Here is a 20,942-nt window from a genome sequence, read left to right on the forward strand (position 1 = left end):
CATGTTTGCGTGGGTTTCCTCCGGTGCTCTTGTATCCCCACCATCAAAAACATGTTCTAGGTTCTCCAATCAGTGCTGATTTTGCTACATGTATCTGACAATAAAAAGTACATTTACCTTTACACACAGCACCAAACTTATATGTTTCCTGCTCTTTAGAAAGCTTTACTGAAATGTATTTGGGTGGGAGGTACCATCATTTGGCCACTAGATGGAGCTACTTACCCACGCATATGAAGCTTCCTGCAACTTCCATTATATGCAAACATCTCACTGGCTATTATGACTTCTGAAGCTCAGCTAAGCTTAATTGGACACCTAATTATAATTGAGAAATATATATTCTACCAGAATTGAGGCTCCAAAATAACAATCTACAATGGACATTATTTGAATCAGCCAACAAAGTGAGGTTGTTTCCACAGAGAATTATAGCACAAATAATGTTCATCTAGACATACTCATATTTGTATGGTATTTTAAGGGTATCGTTATTAAAGCCTACTCCTAATAACGTGCCAAACAAAACTTTGTGGTCCTCGAATGTGATTTTAAAGCAACTTTTCATAAGCGCAGTCTTACCCCTACTGTTTTAAAATATTTATTCTAAGCATGAATTCTAACATTGGATCTGTATGTTTTTCTGATCACTTTCATATTCTGGGCTCATTAGGACCGTTTTAACGCACATTAATCGGTTAGTGAAGTAGTTCAGAGCGCTCGGGACATCGTTACCTGTCTTATTTGATTGACATCCTCTTCCCCAAGCGGAGACAACGGGCTGCGCTGCACAATGGTGGGGGGGGGGGGGGGGAGGGCGGGCAGGAGCGCCGCTATCCAATGGGATCAGTGATGGGAGGGAGTTTTGTCGAACTCCAGCTTTGTCCTAACTTACTGGGACTCCTGAGCACAATATGACTGAAGCGCCTGCACCGTTATTCCACGGGACGGTGCGTAGGCTCAGCCGCCTGCTCGCACTTCAACACCGCTCACTTGCGCTCTAACTTTGGATACACTTCCCCCCCCGCCCCCTACACATCTCCAAGGAGCCAGGGACTTTTGTTTTTGTGTTGGTCTTTCTCAAGGGATTGTCAGATTCCGTTTTGAAATGCTTTTATTTTTTTCACTTTTTTTTGCGGAGTTGATCTTCAGGAATCATTCTCTCCATTCAAGAGGATTGTGATTGCATTTGAACGCAGCGCTGCGCAGGATATAAAAATAAATAAATAAAACACTTCTGGAGTACTTTTGGGACACTGAATAACTGTGGAAAGAGTTGCTGCTGGGGTCCCCCCCCCCCCCATTGATTTTTCTCTGCACATTTGCTGGAATACAATGCTTTAAGTGACTCGAGCGACCTCAGTGAAGTTAATGCATCATAGGCATGGACTCTGTCTGAGAAAGGTGGACTGGCTAACTGACCATGGCGCTCACAGGTAGGGGCTCAGGCCGGTTTCATTTGATTTTACTCATGTTATGGACCCTGTCCCGGTACTCAGCATCCAGCCAAGTCCGTCAAGAGTTCCAGGTCCTGGAAGAGCAGCCCATCGGCACCTACGTGGGCACGATAGAGACCAAGCCCAGCTTCACGTACCGCTTCAGCGAGAACCACAAACTTTTTGCAATTAACGGCACCACCGGAGTCATTTCCACCTCCACGGTGATTGACAGAGAGGTTTTGCAAAGCGATGTCATCAACGTCGTGGTGCTATCCAGCCAACCCACCTACCCAACTGAGGTCAGGATAGTAGTTTTGGATCTTAACGATAACTCCCCGGTGTTTCCAGACACGTCGATTGTCGTGTCTTTTAAGGAGGATGCCAGCAGCGGCAGGCAAGTGATTCTGGACACTGCTACAGACTCGGACATTGGAAGTAACGGAGTTGATCACACCACGTACAGAATAGTGAAAGGCAACGAGCAGAGAAAATTCCGCTTGGATATTACAGTCAATCCTAGTGGAGAGGGGGCATTCTTGCACCTCGTTTCAACCGGAGGCTTGGACAGGGAAGTTACTCCCTTCTACCAGCTCCTGGTCGAAGTGGAGGACAAAGGAGAGCCGAAAAAGTTTGGCTACTTGCAAGTAAACGTCACTATCCAAGACATAAATGACAACCCCCCTGTTTTTGACCAAGATCAATATCAAACCAGTGTTTTTGAGGATGCAGCAGTAGGTTCTAGTGTTCTGCAGATTACAGCGTCAGATCAGGATGAGGGAGCCAATGCTGAAATCAGGTACTTCTTAGATGAAGGAACACCTTTCCAAATTGACCCCAAAGCAGGTACTATTATTATAAAAGAGGGTTTGGATTATGAGAGTAAGAAAGAGTACTCCCTGACTATTCATGCAGTAGACAACGGGGTGCCCTCTCTGTCAGGCAGAACAGAAGCCACAATCAAACTTTTAGATGTGAATGACAACGACCCAGTGGTGAAGTTTAGGTATTTCCCCACAACTTCTAAATTCGCGTCTGTCGATGAAAATGCACAGATTGGCACAGTTGTGGCTTTACTCACCGTTTCAGATTCAGACTCCCCCACAGCTAATGGTAACATATCTGTTTCAATCTTAGGAGGCAACGAGCAGAGACACTTTGAAGTGCACACGTCTCCTGTGCCTAATTTGAGTCTGATCAAAGTGGCCAGTGTGTTGGACAGAGAGAGAATTTCCTCTTACAACCTGACTGTGTCTGTGTCAGACAATGGCAAGCCTATGGCTAGGTCCTCCTTTGCCAGTCTGGTTATTTTTGTGAATGATATCAATGATCACCCACCCATATTCCAGGAAACTCTGTACAGAGTAGATATCAGTGAAGACATACCAAAAGGCAGCTACATTAAAGGGGTTTCTGCAACAGATGGGGACTCTGGGCAGAATGCCAACCTGCGCTACTCCCTGGTGTCTGGAAACGCTTTGGGCTGGTTCTCCATCAGTGAAAACAGTGGTCTGGTTACAAGCGCCGCTTTGCTGGATAGGGAAATAGCATCTGAAATAGTGCTTAACATTAGTGCCAAAGACCAGGGGCTGCAGCCCAAGATTTCTTACACTAAATTGATAGTCAACATCACTGATGTGAATGACCAAGTGCCCACATTTACACAGAGCACATACCACGTTTCCCTGGTGGAGCATGCTCCTGCCGGCACTGAGCTGGTGGTGCTGTCTGCCTCAGATGACGACGTCGGGGCCAATGGAACTATCAGGTTCTCATTTGATGCAGAGACTCCAGACAGTGTCCAGGAGCTGTTTCGCCTGGATGCCGTGTCAGGGCGATTAAGCACAGCCGTGGAGCTAGACAGGGAGGATCAGGCCTCATACTTACTCCACATCCAGGCAGCAGATGCAGGCAGCCCTCCTTTGCACTCTGTAGGAAAAGTCAACATCACTCTGAGGGATATCAATGACAATAGGCCAGTTTTCTACCCTGTGCAGTATTTCGCCAATGTGAAAGAGAACGAGCCCTCGGGTGCTTATGTAACCACCGTTTCAGCCACAGACCCCGACTTGGGGCGAAATGGCACACTCAAATATATAATTACAGCTGGAGATGCTTCCAAATTCCTCATTAATAGCAACACAGGGAAAGTAACCACGATCGTGCCCCTGGATAGAGAAGAGAAAACTGCTTACCAGCTGCAGGTGACGGCAGCAGATGGTAGCGGCCTGCGCTCACACACCCAGGCCATAGTGACTGTAACTGTCATAGACACACAGGATAACCCACCAGTCTTTAGCCAGAAAGTGTACAGTTTTGTCATGTTTGAAAATGTGGGCATTGGAACAGTTATAGGGACTGTGTCAGCCACCACTGTAGATTTGAACACAAACATTTCATATTTAATCACCTCAGGAGACCAGAGGGGGCTTTTTGCTGTGAACAGTGCAGGTCAGATCACAGCATCGAGCCAGATAGACAGAGAGGAGCAGGGTTTCTATCAGCTGAAAGTTGTAGCCAGAGCTGGGGAGATCACGGGAGAGGCCTTTGTTAATATCACTGTCAAGGACTTAAATGATAATGCCCCTAATTTTTTTCACGCTGTGGAGCATGTGAGTGCAGTGGAAAACTGGAGCACGGGCCATGTCATATTCCAAGCCAAAGCTTCAGATCCTGATGAAGGCACAAATGGCATGGTGGTTTACAGCCTCAAACAAAACCCCAAAGGCCTGTTTCATATTCACGAAAAGCACGGCCTCATCACGCTGACCGGGCCGCTGGAGGTCACCACAAGCTCTTACGACGTCGAGGTCGTCGCATCAGACATGGGGGTCCCCCAGCACACCTCCAGCCTCATCCTCATCGTCAGCGTTTATGACGTCAATGACAACTCGCCAGTGTTTGACCAGCTTTCGTATGAGGTCATCATCCTGGAGTCTGAGCCAGTCAACAGTCGCTTTTTCAAAGTGGAGGCCACCGACAAAGACTCTGGTCTTAATGGGGAGATTATGTATGACATCGCTGGTGGCAACACAGGTGATGTGTTTGGCATTTTTCCAGACGGGCAGTTGTACATCAAAGCAGAGCTGGACCGGGAGATACAGGACCGATATAACTTAGTGGTTATAGCCAAAGACCGTGCTGTGGAGCCGCTAAGTGCCACTGTCAATGTCAGTGTGATTCTAGATGACGTAAACGATAACCGTCCCCTCTTTAACAGCACCAATTATGTGTTTCATTTTGAGGAAGAGCAGAAGAGGGGGTCGCTAGTTGGGCACGTTTTTGCTGAGGATAAGGACTTCGGTCCAAACAGTGAGGTCAGATATACATTTGAGACTCCACACTCCAACTTTGAGTTAAACGCCATCACAGGGGAGTTGACCAGCACGCTGCAGTTTGATCGCGAGTCGCTCATGAGACAAAGAGGCGCCGCCGTGTTCAACTTTGTGGTCGTCTCGTCGGACCAGGGTCTCCCCAAGCCCCTCAGGGACCAGGCCAAAGTGCAGGTTTACATTCAAGACATCAACGACAACCTGCCTAAATTCACCAAAGACATTTACCAGGCCTCCATCTCAGAGTCAGCTCAAAACATGACACAACTGCTGCGGGTCTCCGCCTCCGATGTGGATGAGAACAAAAATGGACTGGTCCATTATCACATCTCTGAGGGTAACGAGGAAGGACAGTTCACTATTGATAGCGGATCTGGACAGGTTACTTTAGTAGGAAAGCTGGACTATGAATCTACATCCTCCTATTCATTGAAAATCATAGCTGTTGATGCTGGAACTGTGCCCCTGTCCTCCTCCTGTATGCTTAGTATCAGCATCCTGGATGAGAATGACAACTCCCCCTCCTTCCCTAAATCCTCACTGTCTGTGGACGTCCTGGAGAACATGAGGGTAGGGGAGCTGGTGGCCTCAGTGACTGCCACTGATGCAGATTCTGGTCAGAACGCAGACATAACGTACAGCATCACAGCCACAAACAACCACGGCACGTTCAGCATCAGCCCCAACACCGGCAGCATATTTTTGGTTAAAAAGATGGACTTTGAAACTCAGTCATTTTACAAACTCAACATCACCGCAAAGGACAACGGCAAACCACCCCGCTCTTCGTCCATTCCTGTGGTCATTCATGTCAGGGATTTTAATGACAATCCTCCGATATTTACGCCTGGTGATATTTTCAAATCCATTCCCGAAAATCTCCCTCTCTCAGCTTCAGTCATGACAATCACAGCTCATGACACAGATGCAGACATAAATGGGGAGCTGGAGTACTCCATTGTTCAACAGATTCCCCGGGGAGGCCACTTCAGCATTGACTCAAGCACCGGGCTCATATACACCAACAAGGAAATTGACAGGGAGTTTTCAAATCTGTTCGAGCTGACTATCAAAGCCACTGACCAGGCAGTTCCAGTTGAATTCCGCCGCTTTGCCCTGAAAAATGTCACAATATGGGTAACAGACCTGAATGATAATGTTCCCACTTTTGTGTCCCAGAATGCCCTTGTGGCTGAGCCCAACATTGTCATCGGCTCCATCCTGACAACAGTGTTGGCCTTTGACCCCGATGAGGGGGCAAATGGAGAAGTGGAGTACGAGCTTGTAGAAGGGGACTCTGACACTTTCATCATGGACAGGTACAGTGGAGATATTCGTCTGGCCTCCCAGCTGGTACAGTCCCGACTCATGTACACCCTCACGGTGTCAGCCACGGACCACGGCACCAGCCGCAAGACCTCCAGAACTGAGCTGACTATTATCCTCCAAGGGATGGATGGGCCTGTTTTCTCCCAGCCGAAATACATCACTATCCTCAAAGAGGGCCAGCCGCCAGGCACCAACGTCATCTCCCTGGATGCCTCAAGCCCGCGGGGCTCAGCGACCAAAGTGGAGTATTTCATCGTGGCAGTTCGCAGTGGTGGAAAAGCAGTGGGACGCCTTTTCACCATCGGCCGCTACACTGGAGTGATACAGACGGCTGCAGAGCTGGACCGAGAACAAGGCTCTGACCTCTACCTGGTGGATGTGTACGCCATCGAGACAGACGCCAGCCAGCCCAGAACACAGCGTGCTGAGGTTAGTACACTGCTGACATTTCTATTCTCTACAGGTACTGGAAAGCCACCTTATATGCCTTATATTGCTATATTGGTCTATTTGATCTTTTTGGCAGGGAGAGAGCATGCACTCAGCCACTGGCATTTGTTTTAGACATTTGGATGGAATAAGTGTAATGAGATCAAGTTTTGAACTGGAAAAAAAAATGGGGAGTGGGACTATCCAAGTCGCACATAAAACAGAGCCACCTATTGCATTTGTGTGCTCATTAATTAAATTCCTTTTTTACGCATGGCTCTGCATTATATTAAATCATAATTTTCTTGGACATAAGTAAAAAGGCCTCGTTCTTTGGCACGATAACTTTATTGTTCCCGTTTCCAAAATCATACTGGCCATAACAATTCATCTTGAATGTGTCTCCTCTAATATTTGAGCAGTCTTGGAAAGGGAAATGAACGCTGCATGTCTTCTGCACAAGCTCCTCTCCTGCTCTCATGGACTGAAATATTCTTATCAGCGGATATGAACTGCACAAATCAAAAAACTTTTTAATTTCCCCATTGTAGACATAAATCATTCAGGGCTGCTGTTTCAAGTTCAAGGCCCATGCTGGTTTCCCCAGTGTCTCAAGTAGAAATGTAAAGGAGAGTCATTCATAAGGTCTTTCAGTGCAGGTATGCATCATCAGAGCCAGTATTACTTTGAGCCCTTGAGCCTGCGGCTGTTATGGCACTGGGGTGGTCTTGGTGTACCTTTTTATACCACCGGGAACTGCTCCACAGGCAATAAGTGACCATTAAAATTGGGTGACCTCTTAAGACTCTGTGAAAAGACGCTGAGGGCAGAGAGAGCGAAACTTAAGCTGTCCACTGAGTTTGCATTATGTGATGCACCTTTTTCAGGCTTTCCCTAAAGAAATAGGGAGTTAAATTCTCTTTAAGTGTAATGCGGGAACCCTAAACCCAGTTTTGGGTGGCTAAGGCCTCCCCGCTAGTCAAATGAAAAACAAATGTGGCTATATATGTTTTGGAAATTTAAACCAGGACTTGAAATGCCATGTTATTACAGGCTTGATGACACACACACACAATGCATATCCATTTGACTTTGTCAGAGCAAAAACAAAAAGGTGTAAGCTTTTTCTCCTCTATAAGTAGGTTTTGTGTTACCGCATTTCAAAAAATGCCTGATGTGAGATGATTGAAGAGTTTAAGATTAGCGGGATGTCTTTGACAGTTGTTATTAATGCCTTTTCAACCACTGCAAATATTGAGAGTGAAATCTAATACAGCAATCAGTTATTTGGAGACAAACTCGCACGTTATTGAAATCAAGGATTACTTGGCAAAATCGTGTTTAAGTTAACTTAAAGGTTTTCTCCGGCCAAATGGGAATATCAAATGTTCTCTCACTTTGCCTGCAGCGAAGATGGCAATCTGCTTTCCTGCACACTCTACTGTCGGCCTAATGAGAGAATATAGTGCTTTAGTGCTCCATTCCCAAACCTTAAACTCTAGATTGGTTTCATGCTAAGCTTGAACTTTCTCACCCCTTGGAAAAATGACTTTACCATACCACCTGGCTGAGTAGTCCGTCTCTCCAGTTTGAGAAGCGTGAGATCTAATAACTTGGAGGAATTCAAATGACCTTGCACATTTGGAAATGTGGACCAGTTTTGTGCTGAAAGTCAACAGGCAGTCGTCTTTATGGCAATATTTTAAATAACAAAAATGGTCATATTCATAGTAGTTGTACCTCCTCTGTCAATGGGGATCTCTAAGGATTGTGTGGTACAATAGTGTAAACCTTCAGACTTAGAATAATGTTTTTCCAATGCAGTGTTTATACACCATATACCCGGTAGCAACTGGGGGATTATTTCCACCCCTGGGGTTGTGACCCTTTCACATTCTCCATTTCCCATTCTCCCCATTGATTGGATGCATGAGGGAAAGTTGGCATTTCTTCTTCTTCTTCTATGCACCAAGTGTGATGTTTTGGATACATTCAAACAAAGAGAATTTGTCTGGACATGCGTTATCGACGGTTGTGATCTTAAACAACTCAGGACCCTGCTGGACCTGCAGTGAAAAGAGGGGAGAGAGGGGATTGTGTTTTTTTTTTTACCTGACCTTCTTGGCATCTTAGAATGTTTCATTGTCAGTGAGTGTTGATTAGATCTGTCATTACAGGACTGGATGCGGCTTGTATCTCACATCTGGGTCATGTATGATGTGCAATGGGCATTTCTTTTAGCCAACTAGCGGTCGTGCAAGGCTTTTCCAGAAAATTAGATGATCATATTTGGTTATTCTACTTCAGCAGCCTCTGTTTGGAATGTCATGCAAATGACCTAATTTCCTAGAAATCTTTGTGTTTCTTCCTCTTAATAGTTGATCCAGATAAAGATGCTGCTGAAAAAAATCTCTTGGCAGCAGATTCATCTATTGTTGGGGAATCCAAATTCCATTCACAGTGTTCAGGAGGATGTTTTTTTTTTATTATTTCACTCCAAGTTTTGATTCATCGCATCCTGCTTATGTCCTCGTTTAGAGGTGAAGAGAAGCATTCCATAACTCATACTGAGTAAATCCCCACTGAATCTCCTTAGGCACACTGCCCTCCATGAGCTGAAACTTCCAAGTATCGGTTCCACTTTTGGCCACAACTTGATCAGTGATGTGACAGCAGGTGTTGAAGACAAAACACCTGCACCTCATCGACTGGGATACGAGCAGAAGTGCGATGTGCTTGAAAGCTATTAGCCAATTAGAGAGGTTCATGTGTTGATTTTCCAAGAAGAATGATCTTTAGTTGCAGATGATACTAGAAAAGGGAACAATGCAAAGGTTAAAGCCAAAAGGTATAGCGGCAAGTCTTAAAAGAATACACCAGAAAAAAAAAAACTAATTAATTCATTTAACACTTACAACCTGTAGGCTTAAAATATGACTCTGAAACGTTTGTGGCTTGGCAGATGATGGGTAGTTAAATGGTGATGATGGGTAGTTAAATGGTGATGATAGGTAGTTAAATGGTGATTCTGTTTTCATGTCAAACAAAAAGAACCATGCCCTTTTATCTTCTCAAAAGTTTGTTTTCCAAAATATGTAGTTGTGACTTTTTTATTTTACTTGTCTGGTCTTTTGGGATGTGAATAGCAGCATAAGTTTCTGGTGTTTTCAGCTGTTTACATTTGTCATTTGCGACCAACAAACGTGAATGTAATTGCTAAATCTTTTAGTCACCTTTGAAAACCTGTTTCCTACTCCAAAAGATAGGTTTATGGTGGAGTATTCCTTTTAAAACGAAATACAACCATGGGATAAAAAAAGAGATTAGTTTTTTCTTCATTGCCACCACGACTATCTCTGTTTCTTTACCTCTGTACTCTTCCCTTAATCTGCCACCTCACATTCAATCCCTCCAGCTCCTATAGGCCCGTCTGCTGCAACTGTTTTCTTAAACTCACTGTGAATCAAAATGAAGTGCTGTTTTTTAGGAGAGGCCCTCAAGTGCCACATCAGTCCTTACCCCCTCCTCTTAAAGTCATTGTTCCCCCTTGAAAGTAAACACAGTCGGAGTGTTCAACAGGCCTTCCTTTGTTTTGCCTTCGCAGATAAAGTGTTGCGCAGCCCCGGCTGCAGATCGGGAGGCTTTTGTTATTTTTTTGTCTGTGCCAGCGTCTTGCCTTGGCAGATTTAGGAGTGTGTATGGATGCCCCTGTCAGCCAGCTTTCCTCCCCTCTCCTCAACAGTGAGGGACGCACGGTAGAGCTGTTTGGAGTTGTGAGATTGAAGAAAGAAAGGGCTTGGGAGGGTTCTGGACATGTCAGACGGTGTTATTGGGAGTTGTGGGAATGAAGGAAAAGGAGGGGTGGACGGGAAACTCTTTAAGGAAGGGTCCTGGAAGGGCCAGACACAGGCACCGTTGCAAGGAATCATGGGATGAAAGACGCCAAGGTTAATGCTCCTGATCATGTCCTAAGCAAGTGGGAGCAAGAGATCTCCCTGTCCAGAGCTTTTGGACATCACAGTCAGGGAATGTTGCTGTCTGTTGCTATGAAATCTCTGTTATATTCACCGTTCTCTTTGTTAAGTTGTATATCTTTGTGTCTTTGCAACTCTTTTGTGTCGGCCTGCCTGCTTTGTGTCTCCGGGAACCTGTTTGTGTCTCTCTCTCTGTGTTGTGGATCGGTCTGATTCATAAATCTCACTGGCAACCAACTTGAAAGTTTGCTATTCTTTCTGTCTCTCTTTCATTCCCTCCTTTGCTTTCTCTGTGTTTTGGTGATGCCGAACCTCCTCCACCATGAAAGGAAATATGACTAGGACATCAGAGGCGGTATTAAGGTTGTAGAGAAGATGGAGGATGAGATATAACCTGTAAAGCCAGCCAGGTAAACGAGGCAGGGAGGTTAAGGTCATGTACTGGACGCCTGGACAAGATGATACGGATGCTGGTTTTTGTGTGTGTATTTGTATCTGTGCGTGAGAGTATTATTAAAAACTGAAATATTGATGACTACAGTTTCCGGAGAAAGGTCGAACAGTGATATTGATAGCCCCACCCGCGGAGCATTTAGTGTTCTTTGTCGAAGCAAACCGAACAGAAAAAGAATACAGTTTTGATTACATTCAAATCATACACAAGCTTAGCATTAAAATTTCATGATCCTCAGAAGGGACATTTTACAACAACTGGAAGACGAATGATGCAGAACAAACTGCCTCCTTGTGCATTGTAATTCATGGTCTAATTGTGAATTTTCGAGTGTGTCTCAGTGGGTGTGCACATGTGCTTGAGAAAGGGTGGATACAGTCCAGTCCAGCCATAACCAAGGTAATAATTCATGCAGTAATCCGTCTGGACACGCCTTTTTGAAATGGTCATTGTGGAGGTTAGCATCTGCTCAGACCCTCCTGGTAGGTGGTCGCTCCGGGTGAACTTGTGGGTGAGCCGGTGCCGAGGAGTGCATGTTGTCCCAGAGCGCCTGTCCGTTTTTTACGAGACAATCGCCATAAAAGTTGGATAAACATTCGCTCATGCATAGATGCGTGCAAGCAAATGCTTCCAAACGCACGCACACGCACACACACACACACACACACACACACACACACACACACACACACACACTGACCACAACTTCACACTCTTTCTCAAGTGCAGGAACACTTTAAATGGTAACCACAGTCAAAATAATTCAGTTTCATTTAGATTATTATGATTATGTTACTGTCAAATTAGATCATCGGGATACTTTGTGACTGCTATTGTGCAGATTCAAACTGAGCCCCATGATGCCAGCGGTTTATGTCCTCCTTTTATTACACGAGACTGTTTGTTAGTGTTTGTCTTGTTCCATTTATTTTGTGGCACAGTGTAACTTTGTTTGGAAAAGTGTAAAGCAGTTACGGCTGCTCTCCAGCACATTTGACCACTTCAGATGAACATTAAAGTGACGGTGCTTTTGTGTTTTTCTACAGAGCTCTTATAGCTTTAAGTTTTAACTGGAGTTGTATAACAAGCCGTCTCACATTTCACCATGTCTTGAAATTTTTTTTTTCTTCTCATCAGAAAGCAGCGACTGGCACAGCTCACTACGCATTTGTCAAACTCGGGGCTGAGAGGTCAGGAGCAGGGTCATATTGTTCTGCTGTGCCATGTTCTTTAAAGTTAAGCCAAGTGTCAGGTTAGTAATGAAAGAGCAAAACTAACTTTTTTTTGGCCACAAGCCACAAAGGCTGTTAAATCCCACGATTCGCCAGTCAGTTTTCGGTACATTGACGAGCCAGGCAGGTTTTCGGAAGAGATTCAGATCTTTGTACATGGCTGGTTACCTGCTCAAGTGACTGTGGAGTGAAATTCTTTATCCATGGCGAAGTCTCTCGCCAACATGAAGTCACCTTATTGTGTTGCTTGCTTGTTTGTCATGTTCAGCATTTGTTTTAACCTGCTGAAGATTCAAAATGTTCAAGTTTAAGACTTTATCGTGCGTGATTAGAAAAATGGTATACACATACAGTACATGATCCCTTTAAAGCAACACTATATAACTTATAGCCCTACAGGTTGTCTCATTGGAACGACAACTCGTGCTACCCGAAAGTTACATAGTGTTGCTTTAATAAACCGGTAGAGAAGGAAGAGGAGTCTCTCATGACCTAGGTCGGGCTGGATATTGTTAGAAATGTGTCAATACGGGGCGGCCTCTAGCTCACGCGGTAAGAGCGTTCGCCCCATGTTGGCCGAGTCCTGCATTGATGCATTTTCGAATCTGACCTGTTCCCCTTTGCTGCGTGTCATCCCCCATCTCTCTCCCCCTTTCATGTCTATCCACTGTCTCTACTAGCCTCGTGAGACCGTCCTGATCTCGCCAGCTCCAGTTTTCTACTCGCAGATCAGTCTGGCATCTTGAGATCAGTGTTGGGAACGTTACTTTAAAAAAGTAATTAATTATAGTTACTCACTACTTGTTCAAAAAAGTAACTGAGTTAGTAACTGAATTACTCTATAATAAAAGTAACCAGGGAAAGTAACTATTTGCGTTACTTTAAAAAAAAGTTGCTATATGTCAAAGAATTTGGATTTTTTTTAGCTGTTTTCACAAGTCGGTTGAAATGAGTAGAACAGACAGGTGTTTAACGTACATAACTTTCGATATTTATAGCACGTCGACAGACAGCAAGAGGTTTATCCTGCACTTCAAGTATTATCTTGGTAAGAAAAGTAAACAGTTACACCATATAAACTTATATGACACATATACTTTAACAACATACCTGCCTATCATACGGTTGACTTCAGCCTGTGTCATAGGTTCTTGTTGTGAGGCAGACAGATCTAGCTTTTGCTGCTTGGAGGACTTTGCTCTGAGTCCTTCTTTGCTTAGTGGATGGCGAGCTATCGTCTGTGGTGGAGGTATCGCTGGTTTTGGCCACTAGCTTTGTAGATGCGTGTGTCGTTGTGAGATGCTTCATTAAATTAGAGTTGCTTACAACGGATGTCGACAAAGTCTTCGCTCCTGGACATAATGTACACATTACATGCACGTTCTTGCCTTTGACCACAATGGATTAGAAGTAGTGCTTATATCTCCACCTTGAAAACGCCAATTTTTCATCGGATTGCTCCTGACTCGCCATCTCTGCTGAATCTGTTTAGCTGTTGTGTGTATGTGGCGCGTGTGCTGGCATGTGTGTAAAAACATTGGCTCTGATTGGCTACCATGAAACATGACTCTGCCTTAGCCAATCATAATCGCTTACCTCGTTATTAACCCACCTCCTCACTAGCTGCGAGCCAGGGGTGCGTTTGGATTACACAGTTTATTCAATCAATGCCTAGTAACGCACCGCATTGAACGTCCAGTAACGTTAACGGCGTTATAACGACGGGAAAAGTAATTAGTTAGATTACCCCGTTACTGAAAAAATAACGCCGTTACCTAAAGCCGTTCTTTTAAACGGCGTTATTCCAAACACTGCTTGAGATAGAGAAAATTTGGAGCCGTTCGCCAAACGACCGACCAATCAGCGTTGGTTTTGAGGCGAGTTTAGGTGTGACGCAACGAGAAGCGACTGTTAGTCTAAACAACATGGCAGCTTCCACGGAGGAGATGAGCGTAGCTATCGCACAAGTTTTATCCAAATTAGAAAGTATTCCTTCATTGAAAGAAGAGCAAAAAACACCATTGTAGGCTTTTCTCGGAGGAAAAGATGTTTTTGCTCTTCTCCCGACTGGTTTCGGCAAGAGTTTGATCTGATTGGTTGATTTGGCCCGTCTATTACCAACATAGGTGGTGATAGACAGATGGTTTATCCAATCAGCTAACCAGTATTTTCGCCAATTCCCAAAAGTTCTCCAACGGAAAGTTCCCAGATGGATATGCCGAGCAAATGTGAAGCAATCCATCTGGTGGAGTCAGGTTATGTCTCTACTACTAATAAAGGGAAAAGCCCCCCCCCCACCCCCCCCAAAAAATGTGTCAATACTACTGCCAGTTTTATGCCTACTTTTCGATACAGATATTTTCTAATGATATATTTATATATTCGACCCTTTTAAAATTAAGAAAGGTATGCTTGTGACCAGTTGAACTTCAAAGCAATTGACAATCATCTAAAAAAAGATTAGAGGAAAGTCTGAAACATTAAACATAATTTGGGGTAAGAGATATAGGGTTTCTTTCTTGTTCAAACTCATCTAGTGACCGCTCAAATTTGCGTTGTGACATCTTGTCGGGAGACCAAAAGTAAATGCCGCCTATGAACAAGCAGTTATAGGACGTTGCTTTATGAAATATTATTAAAAAAAAATTAAAAATTTGGTTTATGTCAGGAACTAAAAAAATCTAACCCTAACCCCTAACCCTAACCCTAACCCACAATTCTGTATCTGACCAGGCACTGAATCCCAGCTGTTGGTACTTGGCATTTTGATGCTGCTGTGGACACATTTCTGTCCATGTTCAATGCACAGACCTAGCTCAGGGGTCATTGCAAATCTAAATATTTGTTAGGTCTGGTAAAAGTAAACTCAAGTGAAAGTATACAAAATTACCTTTTGAGATTTCAATCACATTGTCTTGACTTTGCAGCACTCATTGTCTTCTGTGGCAAACTGAATTGTCCTGGAGTGGTAACTCCACCCTGCTGCTACTCTAAACAGGTTCAAACTAAAATTATTTACACTCTCTATTTTTAAACTCGGTTTGCCGCTAAATTATGTTTATAAAGGGAATGTGCATGTATATTAAAAGAAAAGTCTTTCAGCTCTGCGGTTGACTGTCCGCAGACGTTTTTTTCACATTTTTTTTTTTTGTTGCCCCCTTTCTGCCTCATGCAAAGTCAATGCCTTGGGTTAGAATAATAAATGAATGTGGCCAGAGCTGGGCATGCTCCGCGGAGTTTTGCATCATCAGGTTTATTTTCACATCAGAGATACATTTCTCTTGTTCTGTGACTTTGATTGTCATGCCTCATTTGGGAGGGGTCATTCCTCTGTCTTAGGCACACATGCTCGGACCAAATGTGCGACTGAAATAGTATTAATCTCCGCTGGGAATGCCTTTCTCCTTCTGTACGCAGAATCAGGCGTGATCAAAAGGGAGCCGTTTACCGTTTTTGTACCATGAGGGAGGGATTTCTTTAAGCGCAATCAGACAGGTCCATCAGAAGCTGTGATCTAAAGTTTCCGAGCTTTGTAGTCACTCAACCGCAGGAAGGTTGATTGGGAGTAGTTGAAGAGGGAATGATCAGGTACAGCTATGATTTGGGTCGCACATTTTCCCTGAGCAAGAGCTACACAGGGAAATTAATATTTGCCTGAGTATGACTACATCTCAGAGATTTCTTCATCACTTTCTCTGCACTGCTTTGACTATGAAGGGACCATAAAATATGCCCAAGTCTTTCCAGCTTTGAAAAAAAAAACAAAAAAACTAATGTTCCACTTCTTTCACTTGTAAAACGAAGGGAGGTAGAGAGAACGAGGGAGAGTGGAGGGTTGATTTTGGCAGATACTCTCTGCGGTAATAATGGATCCCAGCTACAGAATGATTTGTTCTTACACGTGACTTACCGAGCTCTCTAGCATCAACAAACACTCAAACACATCCACATGCAGAAACACACACAGCAAATTTCCATTGTTTTCAGAGCTCGAACTTCACTGTGCTGCCTCGCTGACCTGTCTCTCTCTCTCTCTCTCTCTCTCTCTCTCTGTCTCTGCTTTCTGTCTTATAAAGAGATAAAAAAGAGCAAGCTCCTGCTCTTTTGCACATCTCACTTCCCGCTGGCCGTCCATCAACGGCACCTCCAAAGTGACATTTAGTGCGGTCACCTCCTTCACAGATCCTCCCACCTCCAGGGACATCAAACGAGAAGGCACATAGGTTGTGCGCTTCTGCATCAGCACTCTTCTAACGTGCGCACACACACACACACACACACACACACACACACGTACACACACCTCAGCTCCACAGCTTGCGGTAAGACGAGCGACCCCGGGCAGGAAGGGGTATCTCCCACAGCCCGGACGGATAATTTAGGACCTAGATGGGAGATGGAGAGAGGAAAAAGAGGGAGGGAAGGAAGGTGTGTGTGTGTGTGTGGGTGGGGGGGAGAGTGAGGTTTGAGCTGGGAGCAGGGGAGGCAGGGCTGGAGTAGGGCTTTAGTGTCAGAGGCGGGAGACAAGCAAAGATAGACTGGCACCAGAGAGCGAGAGCCGATGTTATTGTTATCTCCCCTCTTATTTTATGAGTTTTCCATCAGGAGATGCACCGTAGCTCCCGCTCTGTGTGCAGCACACACTCTTACTTTATTAAGAGGTTATGACCATACTGTGATTTAGCATTTGTACAGAGCTTAAGTTTTATGTTTTCTTGTTGTGTTGTTGTGATTGCTGCTTTTCAAGCTTTCACAATCTTTTTTTTCCTCGCTTGCTCTGCTGTGCAGGTCTTAACTCAAAAAAAAAGAAAAAAGCCAAGCCACAGTCGATTTTGCAGCTGTTTTCAATTTTGGAATTGCAATATTTCAGCTTTCAAAATGTCCCCTGTGTGACTTATACAGCACTCCATTTCTATGCGAGTTGTTAGATTTTGTGAATCATTTAAGAGTGTCAGTCGTAAATTCTGTGCATGCCCTTCATTTGAAAGCTTGCTGGCCTTGGCTCGGACAATGAAAATCCATTGACCTATCAAGTGTGATCTAATGGAGTTTTCCCCTCATTAAAGCTGTTTTGTTCCTTTTTTGAAAACAAAATTAAATCCTTTATACCCTTCTTTTGTAAAGAGGTAGGTATAGTTAACGTGTAGTGTTATTTAACTCTAAAGCCCCATCAACCCAGCGGTGGGCAATTAATTCCAAAGTCATGCTGGGCCACTGAACATTGTTCAAAACCACAGAACTTTATTTTAAATTCTAGTGGAGGTTCTAGTTTCCAAAAAATGCCAAATACACGAGGCTAATCACCTTGGACATTCTCATGTATTGCAATAATGCAGCCATAAAAAAGTATTGGGTTTAAATATTTCCCTCAGCGTAAGCATCATATATCTTCATTAAAGAGCTGACGTTTTACAGAGTATACGTGATGCTGTCTAAGAGCTGCTTAAGGGGGGAAAAAAGAAAAAGAAAACCTCAGGTTAAAGGGTCAGTTCACCTAACTAAAAACGTCCCGTGGTATCTACACATGCAGTTGGTTTTGAGGTTATATGCCCAGGTTTTGAGGATTTCTGTATCCAATTCTACTTTAAGGGAGGCAGATAGCTCCAAAACTGGCCAAATGCCAAATCTGCATTATAAGATATTATAAGTGGAAAGTTTGTGTTTTTTTTTTTTTGTCTTTTGGATGAACTGACCCATTAAGCTTTTATTAAACTGACAGGTTCTTTTTATCAGGTGTGTCTGTGCAGCGTTGTTGATTTACAAAACCTCCTCAACACACAGACTTTCCCTGCTCGTTGTACACATCATCCTCCCATGGGTCGTTTTGCAGAAAGCCTGTGGTTGTTGGAGCACGCAGCCCAGTGGAACGTCTCGGGAAAATAGCTTGTGGTGACCAAGACAATAACTGCAGAGCATGAGCCTCACTCTGGAGGATGATTATCTCATTCAAGGAGATTCTTGGATCAGAGTCGGCTAGATGCTGGCGCGGCTGCTCTGTATTTCCAAAGCAATAATCCTAAAGCATCTTTTTTTTTCACTGAAATATCATAGAGCACACTGGATGCAAGCTTTGCAATTCAAACATTTCCATCTTGCATGGTATACTGTCAGACTCTGCATGGCAGGGAGCAAGGGTTGGCCCTGCATAGCAAACAAAACACTGTGTTTACACAAATTTCGAACAACTGATCTGCTGTCAGAAACAGAGAGCAGAAAGAACTCCTGGCTTGAAATAGCTAGCCATTTTGGTGAATGTGGCCTTCCTCTCCCCTCTCCGGTTGGGCCTGTTTAATTGAAAGCAGCTGGTAAGGGTTCTGGGCAGCGATGTGCGCATCCAGTCAACGTGTCTCAGGCTCTCGCTCACAATTGGGGTACCTGAGCCGCCCTCCCTGGCTCTGTTTTTATTAAAGTTGGTGATATCTCAAGCTGCAAACAAAAGGAAAGTGTGACTCTTTTGAGCTCTGAGCTGGAGCTCTGGTTTAGATTACATTCGTTGACAGTGTGCTATTTTTACCCTTTTTATGTCTTCTCTTTTTTGCCCACTCTGTGATTTTCCTATGCAAATGGATGAAGTGGCCTTATTTCACCAGGCTCTATTGTGTGTGGATGTTGAGGTGTAATTTAACAAAGTGCTGTTCTGAAAGTTGACTTTATGGTCTTTCCTTTCAAACACTGGGCTATTCTGACTTTGTATGCATTGCTTGGTGTGTGTGTGTGTGTGTGTGTGTGTGTGTGTGTGTGTGTGTGTGTGTGTGTGTGTGCATGTGTGTCTGGTTGCTCACGTGCATATTTTCATATAACAGTACATGCTTTCAGCCTTAAACCGTACTGTTCTTGCATACTTTTATGCACAATCTACCAAATCTTGGCGCCCTCTCCTCATTTTTCTGCAGTTATCATGCTTGGCGTCTCTGGCACTGACACGTATAGCTCCCCGAGATGAAGAAGTAAAAACACAGCCCACCGAAAAAGGAATCATCCAAACTTTGTCTAAACTTTGCTGGCCTGCTGTTGATGGACAGATTGTAATGAAGTCTCCCTCCGAGGACATTGTGTTCTTATGGTATTACATGCAGGGTGATCAGATATTACATTGTGTCTCTATCTCCTGCTGCTGTTGGGGCTTCACTTGCACTGAGGTCCACAGACTTGAGTAAAGAAGCCTGTGGGTATATGAGAAGGGGGGGGGGGTGTACAACAACACAACACATGCAAGTTATACGGAGCTCCCTCAAAATCTGTATCAACATGCTCTTTCCACTGCAAAACTCTATAAATTACAAGTAATTTCTCTCTATAATTGTAAATCCTCCTGAGCAGTAAGAAAATCGAAACCTGTTTCTAATAAATTAACTAAAATAATGTCAGTATCTATGAAAGAAGAATAAAGACGACTAAATAGCTGCACAGAATCAAGAAAAATAAATCTTGGTTTTATGAAATACTGAAAGCCGATGATTTGTTTTGGAAACTTTTTTAAAAAAATATTTTCTCTGCACTGGCAGATTTTTTCATTTTTAATTTAATGAGATTTTAAGGGGAAACCCCACTGACTGTACACATCAATATTACGTTACCGATCATGGGGCAGGCTCAGCCTATGAAAACAATTATCTTTGATGACATTATTATGTCTCCGTGGCTCTGGACTCCGGAGGAGCTTTGTCAAGTGTAAAAATAACCCTAGTGATGTCACCAGGGTTGTCAAGGCTTGGGCTTAGAGACTTCAACGTTTTGAACAGAAAGATTGCAGAAAGAGAGAGAGAGGCAGCGGCAGAAGAGAAATCCCAGACGTGCAGGAAGGAGAAAGCAGGCATGTGTCTTTGCATCTTCCCCTAAAACCACTGCAGCCATCCAGCACGCCAGCTGCCTCGGTGCTAATCCCTCCTCTTGCAGATTTACACATGATCTTGCAGAGCTTTCGTGCCATTTGATGCCGTTATTTGATAATGAGCGAGTGATCCAATGGAAAGCAACACTCTCAGAGACTTCCCAGTGACCTTCGCCCCGTCTTGGCAGAACTTGAGCGGAAACGGTGCCTCTCGTCTTGGCAGCTAAACAACCAGCTATGTGTGTCTCTCAAGTGTGTGTTTGTGTGAATATGCTCTTCTAGGAAGTGCAATTGTGTTTCATCGGGCCGATAAATGTTTGTGTATATGTACATGTGAGCAAATGTGCGACAGGGTCCGACAGTGCGGTAGACTGGCAGCCCGAGTGTGAACTCTGCATGCTTCCTTTATTCCTCTGACGTCTAACAAGGCTGAGGCGCTGTTGGTAATGATGTGGTTATTACTTCCCATCATGCCTCGCTGCAGGCCGAGCCGTAAAACAGTGCGGTATATTCTCTTTGTCCCTCGTCGGCCTGCCTATGGAGATCAGCACTTTGGCGCTCTTTTATGAAGCGTTTTCACTCTGTTGAGAAACGTGCCTACACACTCATGGAACCTCATTCACAAAACTGTTCTCCAGCCTGATGTGTGATTTCATCATATTATGCTGTCACAAATCTCTTTAATGTCTTGGGACATTGATATTCAAAATTCTCCACATAGTAGCTTTGTCTGTAGGAGTTTTCTTTTTTTTTTTACAGTAAGAAGTTTTTCCCTTTTGAATTCCGAGTACCCTCTTTGGGAATGAAACTCTCCTCATGGGAATCAACAAGGAATAGGGCATGGGCATCAGGTTTCGAATCGTCTTTGAAACTCAAGATTTATTCTCAGGCTTTATACGCGCCCCCCGAAGTTGAGTTAGCACGA

At 44.1% G+C, this 20,942-nt stretch overlaps 1 protein-coding gene across 1 annotated transcript in view; it reads left to right on the top strand.

Moving 5' to 3' along the window:
• The first annotated feature begins 908 nt into the window (after window positions 1–908).
• The window catches only part of LOC120566761 (protocadherin Fat 4), a 106,290-nt gene continuing 86,256 nt past the window's right edge, over window positions 909–20,942 (top strand). Inside the window, exon 1 of the mRNA XM_039813386.1 lies at window positions 909–6,526. Within this exon, the coding sequence (XP_039669320.1) occupies window positions 1,424–6,526 (5,103 nt within the window). The 5' untranslated portion in view covers window positions 909–1,423. The remainder of the gene's footprint in view (window positions 6,527–20,942) is intronic.

The sequence above is a fragment of the Perca fluviatilis genome, chromosome 10, assembly GCF_010015445.1.
Source record: "Perca fluviatilis chromosome 10, GENO_Pfluv_1.0, whole genome shotgun sequence".
In the NCBI taxonomy this organism is placed as follows: Eukaryota; Metazoa; Chordata; class Actinopteri; order Perciformes; family Percidae; genus Perca; species Perca fluviatilis.